Below are 18,943 nucleotides of genomic sequence, written 5' to 3' on the forward strand. Positions count from 1 at the left end.
ACGTAGCCTGTTTTTAAAGGCATCAGACTACATCTCTGAGATGAAAAATCATTGACTGGCATGTGTTCAAACAGACCTGTTTTCCTAGTTCTGACAGGGCCTAGAAGCAGAGGGAAATAGAAAGGGAAGAGGAAGTATCATGCTGGCATTTAAAGAGCACTTGCTCCAGTCTTATAAAATTGTGCCAGGCAGGTTTTGTTTCCTAGCTGTACAAAATTAGTGTTGAGCAGGAGGATATGCAGTCAGTGTAGTAGATGTGGATTTTAGTGTAATATTTTATTCTTTTCTTAAAATTAATAGAAATATTAAAATAGGTCTGCACCGGAACATTTGTGTGGACTGAAAACTGGCACCAAGATAATTGAGGAGTAATGATAAACAACTGTGTAGACAGCTAGTGAAGAGGTGTCTAGTGGGGTATGGTGTGGATCTGTGTTGGGTCAGATGTTAATATCATTAATCTGGAAGAGGGGAGCAAACAACATAGTGAATAAATCTTTCATACTGGGCTGAGTTGCAAACAGTACTTTGGTTGGAGAAATAATAATGCAAAAGCACTTAGATTAGAAATGTGGACAGAAAATAACAAAATGAGATGCAGCTTGAGGGAGGAAAATTCATGTTAATAGACTCTGTGGGGAAAATAATCCAAGATGCCCACACTCAGTGGATGGGAGAAACTCTGGAGGCTGTAAGGCTGAAAGAGACCTTGAGGTGGACAACCAGTTAGCTAGGATTTGCTGTGTGACATTTATGCATTGGCCCTTTTTGCAGCCACCGAGGCATGGTGTAGTGGGAGAGGCCTTTCTATGTGGCTGTGGTGCATCTGCACGTGGAGCATCATGTTCAGTTCTGAGCATGGCATTGCCATGCTGACATACCCTGGAGGCTGGTTTAAGGACTGCAAATGTGATCATATGGGGCAGAGATGGATATGGGGAATGAGCCAAGCTCTCTCAAGCAGCTGCGTAGGGGGAGGAGAAATGTAAATCTTAAAATATTTGAGGGGTGCAAACATCAAAGGAGAGGAATTATTTATCGTGGTACAGAAGCATAACTTGAGGTGTTACAGTAAAAATAAGAGGATGAGTTTAGACTTAATATCAGGAAGTAGCTCCTGATAGAGAGAGAGAAGACTCTGGAATAGTCTCCCAAGAGGCATGGTGGAAGCCCAGTTACATGAGGTGCTTTTAAAATTAGCATCTTGAGCAAAGCTGCATGGACAGATGGACTGGATCTTTGATAGATTCCACCCCGCCCCGCCCCCACCCCCACCTTCTTATGGCATGTCCCCATGCGCATTCATTGTAGGCACTTGAGCCCAGATCTTCAAAGGTATTGAAGTGCCTAACTCCCAAATACCTTTGAGGATCTGGGTCTTGGCTGGTAGTGGGGTGCTAAGTTATACTGATGCAGTGCCTAGAGGTCTCAGGTAAGCCACGGCTCCCTTGTGCTAGACCCCTGTACAAACAGAGTAAATAACAGCCCCTTCCCCAAAGAGCCTATGGTCTAAAATGCAAACAAGGGGATGGTGATGGGGAGAAGGGAGGATGGCTAACTAATAAGATGGTTTAGCACTGACTAGTTGCAAGTACAATTCTTGGCCAAAAGATTGTAGCTGTATAACAAAAGAACACTCCTAATCAAAATGCATACGGCCTTTAAACAGACTGAGTACACTGCAGCAATATTACGTTAATAAATACTACTCACAATTGCTCCAGCTGGAAAAACAAGAGGATGAATTTTAGTTTGAAAAGCGTGAGGGTAAAACTTTCAAAAGTGCTTAAGTTGCTCTTGAAAAAGATTTAAGTTTATAAGTCACTTAAGCACTTTTGAAAATTTTTACCCTGATCTGTCTTAATGACTTAATTTATTACTCTGTTTTAAAATTGCCATTTGTATGTTGTCTTGCGTAGTACTTAAGCTTAACAACTACATATGATGTACCAAGTAGTTTATTTAGTTTATTTTTAAAGTACTGTATTATTGCAGCTCTTATCTCCTTGTTTAGGTGACTCATCTTTGAAAAGAAGCTCTAAATCACTACTTGAGTTCAACACTACAAAACCCTGTTCGCAGCAAGGCGCCCAACATGTTGTACAAAGCAACATTAACTTCCTTTGTGGGAAGACTCTGGTTAGTCTGTCATTTTGTTTCCTTTTGGCCTTTGTGTAAGTAACTTCCAGTGACCTGAAGAAGAGCTCTGTGTAAGCTCAAAAGCTTGTCTCACCACAGAAAAGATAATTGCCTCACCCACCTAGTCTCTTTAACTCCCATTTAGTCAGTAAGGCTTGTGATTTTTCTAAACTTGCTTTTTGAGAAATCTGAAATATCTCAGTTTGTGACACTACAGATGTGATTACACCAGTTCTTTGACACTCCCACGACAACGCATACTCTCCAAGAATGTGTATTGATCTCAGATTGTGGGACATGGAAGCCGTGTGTGGTGGTGATATTAAACGAACAGCTATCTTGAGTCATGTGTTTTGCTAGAGCTAGTCAATGACTTTTTTTTTCTGGTTCTTTAATGCTTTCAAATGGATTTCAGTATAGTATTTTCACAAATTGTGTAATAAAATAAATTTATAAAAGTCAGCAGTGTACAGAGCACCTGAAAGCTCTTATTTAAGTGTCAGCTTGAGTAAACTGTGGACTTAAAAATAGATGTAATAGAATAAAATGTGACCAACTTCTATTCTTATGAGCTAATATGTCTTTCAAACCAGTGTTTAGGTTTGTAAAGTCCTTTTTATTTTAATGTAGTGTATTCTGATAATTGCTAGAAATCAGAAATAAATATTGCATTGATCAGAAAACAAACCTAGGCCTCTGACTAATCCCTCTTTGGGACAGCTTCATGTAAGTTTTTAAAACTTTTTAGTACAAATGTAAAATTCTAGTTTAAAAGGTTTTAGTTTCTGATACTTGATGTCTCCAGACTCTCACCTCCCAAACTCCTTACTAGCTGACGCGATCAGAGCTTGGAGTTCTGTAAATACTTATACCGAGGACCCAAATACTTCAGGAAGTGATGCTGTTGGCAATGATAACGTTATTACACACCTTTTTGGAAAGCAGGGTAACTTAAATCATTATGTGAAGTGCCAGTACATCAGTGTTTTTTTTTTTAAAGTTTCACACTCCACATGTGACAAATTGAAGAGAGAGGGTGCAGACAGAAGCTCAGAGATCCTTTTGCCCTTTCTACATTACTGTTTCCTAGAGACAAGAAAATCTTCTACAAACTGTTATTCGTAAACTGTAAGAGCCAGTATGGTCAGCGCATGACTTTGCTAGAACTAGACAGTTCACATGATTAGGACACCGCCAACTCGTCTCCATCTTTAACAAAACTATCTTCTATTGATATTGGCAGGCACAACTTTTTAAAAAAACACTTCTTGACAAGGATGTGTGTATGTACTAGAGTGTGGTGGGGACTAATGTAGGCGGCAGGGCTTAGAGATCTTTTACCGCTTCCTTTCCATCCTTCATCTGGAAATGGAAAGCTTGCTCTGCCTGTGATATTCATAGGTAAATAGATTTAGTTTCCAGGGCTGTCCAGCCCTGTCTATGTTAAGCACACCTTAAAGTACTAGACTGACTTAACAATAAGTTATGGTTATTGCACTGTTAAACTGATTTGTGTGTTTGGGCATGAAAAGCTTGAATCTGAACCAGGCCTATCAAAACTAGTTTTTCCTTTACAGGAGAGATCCCTTGTTGGTATATGGTTGGAGATGAGATTAGTTTCTCTGGCCCTAATTGGTAATTGGCTTGTGGGATAAATGGCAGGTAAAAAGTACCTACCTATAGATGCTAAGGTATGGAGTCCTACATTTAAAAATGCCTTGTCTTGCTAAAACATAAATCATGGGGACCAGAGACCTGCTTTTCACAATTGCTGGGTACCTGCTGTCCCTACTGACTTCAGCTGAAGTTGTGGGCACTCAGCCTTTCTGAAAATAAAGTCCCTAGTTTTGGCCTGTAAAATGTAGCACAAATTGTAGACATTGAGAATGAGGTGTTACTTTTGGGGGCTCATGCACACAGTGTGGTATATGTCATGTCTGAAGGGACAACTAGGGCTTTCCTGGTGTGTGGTTTTTGGCAGTATGCCTCTGTCTGTGCTTTCTAACAGCTTTCCTTAGTAATCACTAAACTTGCCATTCATTTACTGGGCAGGTCATCGTTTCTGAGTGCTATCCATGCCATTCTTATTGTCAAGAGAGAATTTGGATGATTGCCTCTTTAAAAAAAAAAAATCACTTCAGTTTTGTTGATACTGACTTCTAAAACTTTTTATTTTTGATTTCTTAGCTTTCAGTTTATAACTATAAAGTAACTATTGATTTCATGATCTTTTTTTAAATAGGGAACCCCAGAACTTGTTACTGCAACTGAGTGTGTGCACTATTTCGAATGGAGGACTTCTATTGCTTGCAAGAAAGACTCATTTAAAGCCAAGAAAGAGGTAATATTCGTAGACCATGCATGCATAAAGTGACATCACCAATTTTGCACTGTTCAGTTAGAAGGAATGGAATAGTAGGTCAGATAGTACTCTTGGTTTTTTACGGCATACCTTCAGTTAGAAAACTATTGTTCAGTCTTAAAATATAACAACTTTTGGCACAAGTAGCAATTTATACTTCACAAAAAGCTTTGTCAACTTTTTTGAAATGAAAATCTACCTTTCAAAAATTATGAATATCCCGTTAGAACAAAGTCTTTGTTAACAGCTTTAGTTAACGAAGATGAGAATTTTAAGTAACTCTTCAGCACTCGTGCCTGTGACTTTTGCTTTCGGCACCTCTGCACAGCAAAACTAGAGTGGAGGGTTTTCACTGTTGCTTGTGGCAGTAGCCAGCACTGTCTCAACGTTTTCCCTTCAGTGGGGAGCCCAGTGTTTTTTTATGGAATTATTTTGACTTCTGGGCAAACCTTCCCACTGCTAGATTTTATAAACATCAGTTGTCTTTGGAAAAAGTATTTCATGTCCTATGATCTCTCTAACTAGCGTGGTATGGACTTTACATGGAACTAACGTGTAACTTTCTAGGTACCATGCTACGTTTTTGATGATTTGAAGAAACATGACTTGAATCCACTGATCAAGACTTCAGGAGGCTACTTGGTGGATGACTCGGATGAGGATTCCTTGTATATCAACGTCTGTAGAGACATAGGTCTGAATCTCTGTGTACAGTATATATGTGTCTAAATTGTATGAATTATGGCAGTACTTACTAATGCCTCTAGTAAAGGCTGCCTGGTTTTATTTCCTGTTAAATCCTGCTTTTAGGAGTTTATTGTTTTAATCCATCTTTGATTTCAAATGTGGCTTTGAAGGCAGCTTCCCTAGAGCAGTCTTCCAGAACTGTTGAGCTATTTAAAGAACATTGTCCTTTTGGATGGCAAAATGGTTGTCTTAAAATAGTACAATCCAATCTGAGGCTCCTGTGCTGAGACTGGCAACAAAGGTATCAGTTATAGTTGGTCTCTTGTTGCTGTTATCTGTCCAGTGGGATTCATGTTTCTTATGCCAGAGTGATAGCTAGCGATTATAGCTCAGTGCGGGCTCCAGTTCAGCCAAGCACTTGACTATACTTAACTTTAAGCATGAGTAGTCCGATTGAAATAATGCGCCTAAAGCAGGGGCGAGCAAACTGTCGGCCCGCGGTATTACCACACCTGTAGCGCCGCGGGCCCTGTGCTGCTCCTGGAAGTGGCAGGCACCACGTCCCTGTGGCTCCTTGTGGGTGGAAACTACAGCTAGTGTTCTAACCCCAGTTGCTTTGAAGTAACCTATAAAATAGGCTAGGTGAACATACTGTTTAAAATTCCATAATTGGATTTTCTTCACATCTAGAATACTACTCAGTGGTGGAAAGAAAAAGCTATTAGAATGAGAATTGGAAGTTTCTAGCGTCAGAGGGTTTTTTGTTTTAAGTTAGATGACCTCTTTTCAGCTAGAAATAGTGGAAGTGTGTGTTTTATCTCTTTCATGGCTTCAGATGCTTCAGCAATCTTTTTTTGCTAATTTTAGCTTGCCAAAAATAAAACCATTTGAGTTCAAACTACACTTTTGGAAGCTTTAGTGTGAGACTTTTAAACCCTCCCTCAAACTTATGAGCTGTAAAGGGGTTTAGAAAGAGAGCTGTTTCAGTCTAATGTAACTAAATTGTACCTAATCTGGCCATAGATAATACTTTTTCTTAGCGCTGCAACAAAAACTTCATTTGGGTGATGTCTGGTATTCTCTTAACAGGAAGCTCAAGTAGCGAAACCAGAAGTTGCCCTGTGGGTAGTGCTGCATGCTTGTTAAGTGAAGGCCATGCTTTTGATGTTGGCAGTCCTCAAGAACAGCTGAAACTGCGTGACAAAGACAGGTACTTTTGGTGATACTTTTATGTCTGAAAATCTCATGTATATATTTATAAGGGCTCCCTTTTGTGTTTCTGAACAAAACATTGTTCATTATTTGGCATGCATGCGCGCGCGCACACACACACACCTGTGTTTCATGGTAATGAGTGTTGTGTATATATTTTAATATATTTAATTACCAAAAGAGAGATAAAATTGGAAGGTGGCATCTTTTTTGTAGACAGGCATGAGGAGACTAGGTTTTTAATATGTTATTTCCCTAGTTTAAATTTCTAATTTTTTTTTTAAACCGCATGGGCACGCTTTACGTTATGAAAAGTTCTGGAGGATGAGGCAACTACCTAGTTTTTAAGAATAAGCTGAAATTATTGGTGTCACTCTCTGGTGGCATTGGATGGGATGCCCCAAACAAAGGACTGAGTTCTAATTCCAGCTGTTCCAGTGACCTGCTGCATGTCCCTGGGAAAATCATTTGGCCTCTGTCTCACTTTACTTATCTGTTTAAAAACAAAACTTTATCTCACACAGGTGTAACAAGGGTTAGAGTTGAATGCTGCCCTTATGCATTTGTGTTAGCTGCTTCTTGGCTTCTGGGTATAGTAGAAGGTATTGGCTGTGACGCTAAGTTGTCTAGTATCTGCCAGCCTGAGACCCCCTTCTCTCCTTGTGTGAGACTGCCACAGCTGAATGAGTAGAGGCTCTAAACTTCCTTGGTATTCAGTAGAGAAGTCCCAGGAGGATGTTCTCCAAGGGGGCCTCTCAACTTTGGAATTAATTGGGTTGGTCTGAAATGGCCCAATTTCGGTGGTGGGGAGAGTCAGATGAGTGTATAGATTTTTATTTGGAGGGGGTGGTATTGTGTTTTTTTTTTTTTTGTTTTTTTTTTTTTGTGGCAACACAAGGGCTGACATTTTGTTTTTGAGCACTAGCTTCTTTTATGGCCCCTTTTTGAACTTATTCTTCTCTTGTTGCCTATGGGGAGCACTGCTTTCCCATCCATTCTTACAGCACTAGCTCCTTGATTGATACCCTGCCAAATGCATGTTGCCAGTGAGACTACAGAGCAAACCAGGTTACTGTGAATGAGACCAGGGGCTGGAACCCAGATTATATGGAAGCCAGTTAAAATAAGTCGGTGATATTGATTGGCCTTATTGACTAGCTTGAATAAATATGTTTTTTGGCTTTTCTGCACAGGGTGACAATTCAAAAAATTGTTGCCAAAAATATTAACATTGGCCTCTTAGACTGAGAATTAAGAATGTCTGCCTGTACTAGTTCTCCTGTTAACTGGAAAGCTCCTGCCACAAGATTGATATACAGGAAAGGAAACGGTATTCTCGTCTTTATGATTGTAAGCTTGTGCGTGTTACAAGTACAAATATATCCACATAGCTGAAAGAATGTGGTGACCTACAAAAAGAGTTGTTTTTTTTTAAAAGCTGGGCTCGTGACCCTTTATGTTTTGTGATGTATACAGAATGCCTAAAAGGTGGCTTTCCCTGCTTTTGTTGGAGGACTTTCTGAGTCTTTGGGAGGTGTATTGGCACTTGTATCTTAAATCAAGGACCTGGGAACAGCGCTGTTGAATTTTTAGTGAAGCCTTCCTCTCAGTGGTTTGAGCATTGGCCTGCTAAACCCAGGTTGTGAGTTCAATCCTTGAGGGGGCCATTTAGGGATCTGGGGCAAAAATCTGTCTCTGGATTGGTCCTGCTTTGAGCAGGAGGTTGGTCTAGATCAGGGGTCCCCAACCTTTTTAGGTCCAGGGACCGGTTTCGTTTGCCGGACCCTCCGCAGGCGTGCCTGCGGGAGGTCCAGCTGAGCCGCGGGACGAGCGCTCCCTCCGCAGTCGTGCCTGCGGGAGGTCCGCTGCTCCTGGGGCTCAGCTGGAGCTTCCGCAGGCACGCCTGCGGAAGCTCCACTGGAGCCGGTGGACCTCCCGCAGGCGTGCCTGCGGAAGCTCCAGATGAGCCCCGGGAGCAGCGGACCTCCCGCAGGCACGACTGCGGAGGGAGCGCTCGTCCCGCGGCTCAGCTGGACCTCCCGCAGGCATGCCTGCGGAAGCTGCACTGGGTCGGTTCGCGGCCCGGTCTCTAAGAGGCCGCGGACCGGTACCGGGCCACGGACCGGGGGTTGGGGACCCCTGGTCTAGATGACCTCCCGAGGTCCCTTCCAACCCGATAATCTATGATTCAAAAGATTGTCTAACATCAATGACTTGTCTAAAGACACACAATACAGAGTTTTAAACTGACTAAAATTCATTCCTTTCATCTGCTCTAAAATCCATTCCCTTTATCCATGCCCTTTCACTGTCCTGGCTCTTGTAATTCCACCATTTCCCTAGTTCGGGGATCGGCAACCTATGGCACGTGTGCCAAAGACAGCACACAAGTCGATTTTTTTTTTAATGGCACACTGCGGCCTGCTGGGAAAATGGGGTGTACAATGGGAAGTGTCAAGTTACTTAATTAAGTAGTGCTGTCAGCTCTGCCTGTCATAGTTTTGGGACAAGGGGGAAAATAAGGCTGAAGATTCTTATCGTAACTAAGCAAAAAAGGCAGAATCTTTTCTCTTTCTCTCCCCCCCCCCCCCCAAGTCCTCTTTTAAATATAGAATTTAATATTTTTAAAATGCCTCTCCCAGGGTCTCTGGGTAAATTGCAAGTGTCCCACCCTTGGTATTTGCTTGCTAGCTAGCTTTCCCATGTAGTACACTTTGTATTTATTTTATAGTTGGAATTTTTTCCTGGCTTCCCATTTGTTGTTTTTGGTTTTTTTGTTAGGCTTGTACTGAGTTATGAGAAAACATACAGTGAAGAAGAGAAGCCAAATTTCTGTCAAGGTCATAATCCAGCAGTGACTATTACTTTTGTGTGCCCATCAAAGAGAAGAGGAGAGGTAATTGATCATTAATGCAGTCTAACAAAGTTTATTCTCACTTAACTCCTCTGCTTCAGCCTCTACTTTACTGAGAGCAGAAACCTAGTATGTGCTTTCCTGTTGGGGTCATGAAGCTTATTAATGTTTGAGATCCTCCGGTGCAAAGTATTAATACTCACTTCAGTATTAGTGGTTGGGTTTTTGTTTTTTATAGAACTAAATATTTTCAGAGATAAAACTCTAACTAGGAATACAAATTAGAGAAGGTTGGTGAGCTCCCAGCTCTGTGTAGCTTGAAAGCTTGTCTCTCTCACCAACAGAAGTTGGTCCAGTAAAAGATATTACCTCGTCTGCCTTTTGTCTCTAATATCTTGGGAGTAATATGGCTACAATAACACTGCAAAAAAATCCTAGGAATACAAATGTTTTAAGGCTATCTGTCTTAAAGAATCTCTTCTTACTTTGGGTGACAACAGCTCTCTTCTGAATTTCAAATTGTGTTGAGATCGTTAGACCCTAGCATTGGGGTGGAAATGGATAGTCCTCTCTAGAGTAGATCGTTATTCCTAGGCAAGAAGTTCTGATTGCTAAGAAGTGCTGTTCTCCAACCTGATTTGTTTGACATGCTTCAAGTCTTTGTTCTGTGTAATTTGGTTCTATTTAAATCTGACCATTTGTCTTTCATCTGCTATTGCACCATGCCTTTAATCCACAAGTGTCATGTGCTTTCTTTAAATGATCTCTAATTAGTTTTTAAAGCAGAATCATCCTTGTGCGTTAGATGTCCTATTTGGCATAATTGAATGTTATGCAAGAGCTGAGAACTTTAACATATCTAGCAACATCCATTTGTTCCAGCTCACATAATGGCATGTGATCAGGGCTGGTGTAAGGATGTTCCGTGCCCTAGGTGAAACTTCCACCTTGCGCCCCCTCCCTGAGGCGACCCCCTTGCGGCAGCTCTTGAGGGCCCCCCCTCCCCAGCTCACCCCTGCTCCGCGCACGAGCACCCCGAGCACGCTGTCACTGCTTCACTTCTCCCACCCCCCAGGCTTGCGGCGCCAATCAGCTTAGGTTAGGGTGACCAGACGTCCCGATTTTATCGGGACTGTCCCGATATCTGCTTGTTTGTCCCGCGTCCCGACCAACGTTAGGTCGGGACACTGGACAAACAAGCAAAGGCTCCGGAGCCCAGAAGGGCTCGCGCCCTCCCCCGCCCTGACTCCGCCCCCCTCCCCAAATCCCCGCCTCTTGCCAAGCACGCCATGTCCAGGAGACGCAGGGGAGCGCGGGGCCGGGGTGAGTGAGAGTCTGGCCTGGCCCCAAGCAGGCAGGACTCGGGAGCGGTACCTGGAGGGAGAGTAGGGGGCGGCGGCTGTTCTCCCCACCTGGGCAGCGGGACTCGGGAGCAGCCGCTGCTGCAGTTCCCACTGCCGCGGGGGGAGGAAGTGGCCAAGCATGTGGCGCTCGGCGGCTGCGGCTTTGGCACCTGGGCCTGAACCCCCCGAGCCTGGGCCTGCTGCAGGGACCCAGCAGCGCGCACGCTGTGCCCAGCCCTTGGCCAGTCACGTCTGGGCTGGCTGCCCAACTGGTGCAATCCCGCGGCGGAGGCATCGGCAGCCTAACCCCTTTCGTTCCCCTGCGGGACCCGAGCGGGATGGAGGGGCTGGGGCCTGCTGCCCCCACTCCAGGGCTGCCCGCGGGATTGCACCAGCTGGGCAGCCAGCCCAGACGCGACTGGCCAGGGGCTGGGCACAGCGTGCGCGCTGCTGAGTCCCCGCAGCAGGCCCGGGCTCGGGGGGTTGGTGGGCACCAGAGCCGCAGCCACCGAGCTTGGCTAGCGGCCGCTTCCTCCCCCCGCGGCAGTGGGAGCTGCAGCAGTGGCTGCTCCCGAGTCCCGCTGCCCTGGGGGGGAGAACAGCCGCCGCCTGGCCCCGCAGGCCACCCACTACTCTACCTCCAAGTACCGCGCCCGAGTCCTGCCTGCTCGGGGCCAGGCCGGACTCTCACTCACCCCAGCCCTGTGTCTCCGGGACCTCTCTCCAGCACTTGTGGAGGGAGGAGGAATTGGGGGTGGGGGATTTTTTTTTTTTTTTTTTTTGCTCTGCCGCCATTTTTTTTCCCTCTGTCCCCGCCCCGCGCCCCCGCGTCCCGATATTTGACCTGGGTGATCTGGTCACCCTAGCTTAGGTGCTGCAAGCCTGGAAGGCGGGAGAAGTGAAGCAGCCATGGTGTGCTTGGGGTGCTCGTGCGCGGAGCAGGGGTGAGCTGGGGCAGGGAGTTCCCGTGTGCCCCCCCCCCCACCTTACTTGCTGTAGGCGGCCTTCCCTGCGCTCCTCTGCCCCAGCTCCCTCTGCCTAAATGCTGGAGGCATCCGGGGCGGCTGAAGATCCGGCCGCCATGGTCGCTGCCGAAGAAAATGGCGCCCCCCCCAAATCCCAGTGCGGTCGCCTAAATGGTTGCACCAGCCCTGCATGTGATCTTGGCAGCAAGACACTCTTTTAAAACCAGCCTGAAATTAACATTGCTGACACTTTCTCTGTATAACCTGTCACGTTTACATGTTTTGGACTGACCTATTGTCCCTTTCCTGACCTAGATGGCTGTCTACACTTCAGCCAGATCACTCTTTAAAACTGATTGAATAAAGATTTTTTTTTCCCCATTCATTTTAAAATTCTCTACATTTACGTAGCAGCCATGATACAGGCAGACTTACTAATTCCACCTTTGCCTTCCCAATCTTCCCATGCCTGGCCAGTGTGTGTGTACACTTGAATATTAATTGGGAAGCAAAACTATTAAATGCAGACTTATGAATGAAAATATTTCTTACAGGCTTTCTTTCCACTAAAACACATTCAGAATTTAAAGTGGTCTGTTCTAACCGCATTTTCCTTCTGATTAAGTCATTTATAAGGATTTAAGTCTGATTATTGAATTAACTTCATCTTCATCAGGAGATAGTGATATTCTGATACAGCAAATAAGTTTCCCAGAAGTTTTAACGAGAGGGCAAGTTGTGGGGAGGGAGGCAAGAGGAGAGAACTCTATAGTAAAAATCATTTACCAAAGTTCTTTTTTTGGGGGAGGAGAGAGGGTGAATCCTGTGTAACTCAATGTCTTATTCAGAGTAGTGTCCCCATTCTTTTATTCTTTTGAACTCTTATCCCCTATTAACAAGTAGAGAGTAGTCTAAGCATGTGATTTGCAATTATAATCCTGGCTCTGATACAATCTCACCTTGGGCAAGCCATAGGTAACAGTTGGAATTGCATTACCAGTCTCTTAAGGGTGGTGATTAGTGCTTCTAATGTGCTTTGAAGAAGAAAACTGTTATGAAGTGTTTTTAAAGCTGTAGAAGGTCTTTTACCGATGTTAGCTGCATTAAGTCAACTCTTAATAGTGATGATTTATTCACTTATTCTTGTAAATTTGCTATTCTATTATAACCTTTCAGGAGATGAGTCTTATGCGGTACCTTTATTTTAGACACAAAAAAGACCAACATTTTGGAGTCTGGTACCAAGAATCCTCTTTAGGCATCTAAATAAGCAACTAGATCCATATTTACCCTATCGTAAGCACTAGATTTGAAAAGGTTGGTCACTTTTTTTGGGTGAAGAACAAAGATACTGCACACAAATGTTATATAGATTAAATATACAAATCAAGATGAGAAACTTGCATAATATGCAGGAGTCTTTATTCTTTAATTTTTCTTTAGTCTTTCTTTTAAAAAAAAATTTGCTCTTAAATTTCCAAAAGCATGGACTCACTTTGCTGGAAACGTGACTTTCACCTAAATAGATGAGGAGTGGAATGGTAAGAAGGGGTGTTAGGTATACCCATCTTCCATCTGAGGTTTTTGTGTCAAATAAAAATCTTTTTTTATTAAAACAAACAAACAAAAAAAAAACCCAACAAAACTTTGGTCTTATTTTTATTTACAACTTTAATCATGTTCATTTCCATATCAGCGCACAGGTCCCAAACTCACTGCCAAGCTCAAATGCCGGTATGAAATTGAATGGGTCACTGAATATGCCTGTCACAGGGATTACTTGGAAAGTAGAAACTGTAGTCTGACCAGTGAACAGCATGATGTCTCTATTGACTTGACACCGCTCACTCAACAACCAAGTAAGTTCCTTATTTTTCTTTAACAGAGAAGGGAGTGAATTCCATAGACCAAAACTGAAGTTTGGGATAGCATCCTGTATAGAGCGTTTGGGCAGGGGCGGCTCTAGACATTTTGCTGCCCCAAGCACGGCAGCATGCTGCGGGGGGCGCTCTGCCGGTCGCCAGTCCCGCGGCTCCGGTAGACCTCCCGCAGGCGTGGCTGTGGACGGTCCACCGGAGCCGCGGGACCAGTGGACCCTCCGCAGGCATGTTGCCGAAGGCACCCTGCCTGCCGCCCTCCCGTGACCGGCAGAGCGCCCCCCAAGCACGTGCTTGGCGTGCTGGGGCCTGAAGCCGCCCCTGCGTTTGGGACTGAAATTCGGTGACACAAATGCTTCTAGTCTTTTATTGCAGTACCTGTTCAGGGTTGTTTCTTTTCTTGGAACCCTTTTAAAGAAAAAAGCTGCCACCTTACTCATTTTCTTTCCCTGTTTCCTTAGGCTATGTCACACCATACGTGGCTAAAGATGAAAAAGAAGAGTATTACTATTACTTAAATATTTGTGGGAAAACCAGTGCAGGCAACTGCAAGGATGACACTGGATCTGTTTCATCTTGCCAAGTAAAGACTCAGGGTCAGCAGGAAAAAGTGGCAGGAAAATTTAAGAACCAAACCCTCAGGTTTGTAAAGGCATCTGAGCTACACCTTCAGATAGGTCACTGAAAGAGAGAAGGGGTAAACATTTGATAGAAACTCTGAGACTTTTGTATATAGAAACTGGTTTTTTTGTAAAAGGTACAGAATACAGTAGGAGGATGAATAATTAAAGCAATCGCTAACAAATCCATTTGGATTTTGTGAGGTTAAAAAGCATGGTAATGCTTTGGCAGAGCCGTGCTTGCAAGCACCATGGCAGCCGTGAAGCACCAGGGGCACTAAGATGGTCCACAAGAGGCGGGAGTACTTAAAAAGTACTTCTCTCCTGTTTGATGTCTAGACTTTCTAGCTGCTGCTCTTGAGTTGCCTCACTGAGTTTTTTGCTGGTAACATTACATCAGAATCCTGTTGGAGCCAGGCTATATAGAGTAATGAACCTGCTAGGGTTTCTTACTCTATTGCATGCTTTTGCCAAGTTAAACATATCTTGTACTTCTGTCATGTAAAATTTGCATTGTTTAGAATTGCAAACCCATACAATGAAGCAAGTTCTCTACATCAGCATATTCCTTACTGAAGCACTTCTAAGCTAGTCTGGACGCAGTATTTGCAAAACAGCCTCTTTAGATGATTTGATATACAGGGGGTGCCTCTTAGCCTTGTTGTTCAGAACATACCCTCTTGACTTTTTTTCTGGGTGGGACACTCTGAGGAACGACTTTCTCCCCATTCAAGAACAGAAATGCAAATTAACTTTTGCATGAAAATATTTTCATGCCAGCTAGATTAAAAAGTGAAGCTATGTTCTTCCAATAAACGGAGTATTGGACACACAGGAGATCCTAAATGAAAACCATGGTCATCTTAGAAAAAAAATTAATTTCTAGTAGAAACATCCAAGGAAAAACATTCAGATTTTGTTCAGAAAATGTATAATTGATGCAAGATGAAATCCCATGCCATGTAGATTGATGGAGAGAAGTTAGGGCCTGAGTCTCCACTTATCTGCGCTTCATGTAGTCATTTATAGCTGTGCAAACTGGATGTAAAACACTATAAATCAGAAAAGTAACTGCACAAGGTGGCAAATTGGGCCTTAGTGTTAATCTTAATTGGGAAGGTGTTACAACAGAATTTCTCAATTATGGTTGACAAATCCCAGGGAAAAAGCATTTAGAATATTCTCAATTTGATGGGAAAACTCAGTTGCTATGCTGAGTAATCATTTCTTCCCCTAGAAGGAATGAACCAGTTGTCAGTTGCATGAATTGGGCCTCTATTAGGTGGGACAAATAACATGGTCATGCCTGGTAGTAATGTTTTTCAAAGGTTAACTTAACGCATTGGGATTTTTTTATCAGGTACTCTGATGGGGATCTCACGCTAACATACCCAGATGGAGATGAATGTAGCTCTGGCTTTCAACGAATGACTGTCATAAATTTTGAGTGCAATGAGACTGCAGGTGAGCATATGGATTAGTTAATTTACAGGGCTGCTTGTAGCCTTTGTATATGCTTTTGAACTAGTGGAACTACTCCCTTATGTCCAAGAGCCAGGTGGTTATGAGCCAGCGTGGTTGTATCTAATTTCTTATCTGTTGGCTAGGGGTAATTCTCTAGTTTAAGTACTTCAGCATCATAGACTAGCTTCTGTTGAGAATAATTGCACTGTTATTCTTGACTACTATGGTAGATGCTAAAGAAATTTTCAAACAGCTAGAGAGCAGTTATCTTTGGTTTTAAAGCACTAACTTTATTTTTAATGTTCAGCCACCAAAGGGTCTGTTTCTTCATTATTGTTTTCATGGTCTGCAGTTAATTCTGTGGCTGATGCTGTAGTACGTCTTGCTGCCCTGGAATTACAGCTTTTGTAATGTTTCTGCTGTGACGTGGATGTGAAAGGCACAAATGCCATTACCAGATTTCCCCTGTACCTCTTAACTTGAAACGTAATTGTCTTCCTGGCTTTCTAATCCTATAAGATAACGAAGGAAAAGGGGCCCCAGTGTTCACTGGGGAGGTGGACTGCACATATTTCTTCACCTGGGATACTAAATACGCCTGTGTTCAGGAGAAGGAAGATCTCCTTTGCAGAGTTGCTGATAAGAAGAAACGATATGATTTGTCACCTCTGATTCGCAGTTCAGGTACAGCAGCAGAAATAAACGACTGTTTTTTCTACGAACTAGTTTCAATTTATCGTGAAACCATGTGCTATTTTCTTAATTGATACTTCTCCATTGTGAGCATCATCTTAGCTTTTTCATAGGTTCTTAATCTTCTCATTTGAGTATATTAGTGTTCAATTTCCTTTTTTATGAAAAAAATCTCAAAGAATTGAATGCCTTCTAAAAGTGCAGCCTCTATCAGTCTCCACTCGAGGTCACTTTATTTGCAGCTGTGGTTTTTAAACAGCTCTTCATATTGTGGATGTGTTTGGGAGCTCAGGTTGTTAGACAAGACTGTGTGTTATATCCAAAATAAAATCTCTTGTTCCCAGAGTCAGCGCAGAATTGGGAAGCTGTGAACAGCAGTCCTGTCGAAGCAAACAAACACTTTTTCATCAATGTCTGTCATAAAGTACTTAAGAAAGGAGCAGCTGTTGTTTGCTCAGATGATGCAGCTGTTTGCTCTGTTGGTGAGTGCACAACTTTGAAACAAGTGTGGGTGTGAAATATGGCTTATAAAGATACCCAACACTTCGAGACTGATTTTGTAATAATTCTGAGGGTCACAAAAAATGGGTGTGCATGGGGCTGGAGGAGAGAATGGGGATTAAGTACTGCCTTGTGCCCAAAAAAAGGCCTAGGAAAAACAGCATATACATACTTGGATTTCTCGTTAACGAGAAATCATTCTTGGCTAATATTGTACATTTCACTGTTTCCAGGCCTTGTGACAATGCTTTAAGGTGTAAAACAGTAAAACTGCCATAATCATGCAAAACAGAAATTTCTCAGAGCTGTTTTTACTCCCCTCCATCCCCCTGTAATATTTAGATACTGGCTTCAGCTCTTTTCCAGCTCAGGGAAATCACAAAATAGTCATTACTTAAAGTAAGCTTGCTTTTTTCTCTTCTCTCCCTCCTACTCCCAGATAAAAATAACAAGCCTAAAAATCTAGGAACAGTCATGTCTTCTCTCAAAGTTGGAGAGAGGATTCAGCTTACTTATTCAAATGGAGACAGCTGTGGGAATAACAAGATGATCAAAACTGTCATAACCCTTGTGTGCAAGCCAGGTGAGAATGTTGACACCCATTTGTTTTCTAAGCTTTTTATAATGAAAGATAAAAGTGGAAATGGTTTAAAAACCATTAAAGCCCTTTGGCAAAACCTTTTCTAAAATACAACTTTTAATGAAATCTGGCGACCTGCTAGATCTAGTGACAGAACTGCTAAATTGGCAGCACTGGATGGAAGGCAGACATGAGGAGGTGAGAGCTGCAGAGGTGGGGAAGGAATAGGATTAACTGTGGGAATGAGGAAGATGCCAAGGGGAACTGGGATTAAGCAGGGAGGAGGGCAAGGGAGAGAACAAGTGCGTGTTGGGGTAGAGAGAGAGTAGGGGAGACTTTGGGGATGAGGGCAGAGGGATGTTGGGGCTAGGGCCACAGTGGAGACTGGGACTGAGGGTGTGGGGATATTGGTTATCAGGGAAGAATAGGTGGCTCTGTAACTGGTGGTGGAGAGGGTTCAGGGAGTTGTGGTCAGCAGGCGGAGCGGCAGTGGAGGGAGCCTGGATAGCAGGCAAGTGGGCTCTGTGCAGATTGGCTGAAGGGTCTCCGCTCCCTCGGAGGGGATCTGTGTGGCTTTTCTGGTGGGGAGGCAGTGCTGGGCTGCTCCTGGCAGGTGGCCTTCGAGAGCTTGGCTGCAGGGTATTTGTCCTGGATGGGCTGTGCAGTGCAGCCCTTACCCTCCCCACTCAGGGGTTTTCTGTATCTGGAGGGGCAGATCCTGGTGTGAGGGGCTCAGGCTGGCTGGAAGGTGCCTAGTGAGAGTCAAAGGAGAGATGGAGGCTGAGCAGGGTCTGAACTCTGGGATGGGAGGGGGTCCTCCACGCCCCAGAAGTTCTAAGGCCCAGGCAGAGGGTTTGCAGAGTGACACAGCTTTGACTCTTACTACTTTTCCTTATAACAGACCTGTAGCATGTCCATGTATCCTAGATTTAGCAAAGGAGAAATAGAATTACAATTTAAAACAAATTATGTGGGGGAGAATCTTTAATCCAGTGTGTTTTTGTTTTTTTTGAAGAGGCACTGTAAGTCATGGGGATATATTGTCCAAAAAAAAGTACCCTTTTTAATTTGCCAGCTTCTGTATTCAATGGGAACAGGGAACTGATAGCTCAGCCATCTGAAAGGTTTGTCTGTTTCAGGCTATTTGCTACTAAGCTTGGCAGAAGGGGCTTGAAAACAAATGACAATTCAGCTCCATGCTGTCCTCTTTTGTTTTTTTTTTTTAATGCCAGGTGACCTAGAAAGTGCTCCTGTCTTTAACTTGGAGAGTGATGAGTGTTTGTATGTGTTTGAGTGGTATACAGCTGCTGCCTGTGTCTTGTCTAAGACTGAAGGAGACAACTGCAGAGTCTCTGATGCTCAGGCAGGTATGTACCCAACTCCCACAGAGGCTGGATTTTGAGGGTTTTGTCAGTGGAGAAACCTCAAGCTTATGTGGACTTTCATATTTGACAGCCTATTCTACATTTAATTGTGTGTTTTTAAAATGCCTAAAATGATTATGGTATGTATATTCACTCTCTTGCATTTGACGCTTGAGCTACGAAACTAGGCATGTGGAAATGGCTGTTAGGTGCATGACTAGCTATATGCATCTGCAAATACTCCACTTGCTTTTGCAATCATACATTTAATTTAGCCAGGCA

The 18,943-nt window shown here is 43.4% G+C and overlaps 1 protein-coding gene across 1 annotated transcript in view; it reads left to right on the forward strand.

The window, feature by feature from the left end:
- Nucleotides 1–18,943, forward strand: part of IGF2R (insulin like growth factor 2 receptor) — a 97,741-nt gene that overhangs the window by 16,636 nt on the left and 62,162 nt on the right. Inside the window, exons 3-14 of the mRNA XM_045010132.1 lie at nt 2,015–2,139; nt 4,382–4,480; nt 5,069–5,195; nt 6,278–6,398; nt 9,182–9,296; nt 13,259–13,421; nt 13,901–14,081; nt 15,420–15,523; nt 16,043–16,207; nt 16,561–16,698; nt 17,157–17,300; nt 18,530–18,664. Coding sequence (XP_044866067.1) covers nt 2,015–2,139; nt 4,382–4,480; nt 5,069–5,195; nt 6,278–6,398; nt 9,182–9,296; nt 13,259–13,421; nt 13,901–14,081; nt 15,420–15,523; nt 16,043–16,207; nt 16,561–16,698; nt 17,157–17,300; nt 18,530–18,664 — 1,617 coding nt within the window. The remainder of the gene's footprint in view (nt 1–2,014; nt 2,140–4,381; nt 4,481–5,068; nt 5,196–6,277; nt 6,399–9,181; nt 9,297–13,258; nt 13,422–13,900; nt 14,082–15,419; nt 15,524–16,042; nt 16,208–16,560; nt 16,699–17,156; nt 17,301–18,529; nt 18,665–18,943) is intronic.

This window comes from Mauremys mutica, chromosome 3 (assembly GCF_020497125.1).
Source record: "Mauremys mutica isolate MM-2020 ecotype Southern chromosome 3, ASM2049712v1, whole genome shotgun sequence".
Taxonomy (NCBI): domain Eukaryota; kingdom Metazoa; phylum Chordata; order Testudines; family Geoemydidae; genus Mauremys; species Mauremys mutica.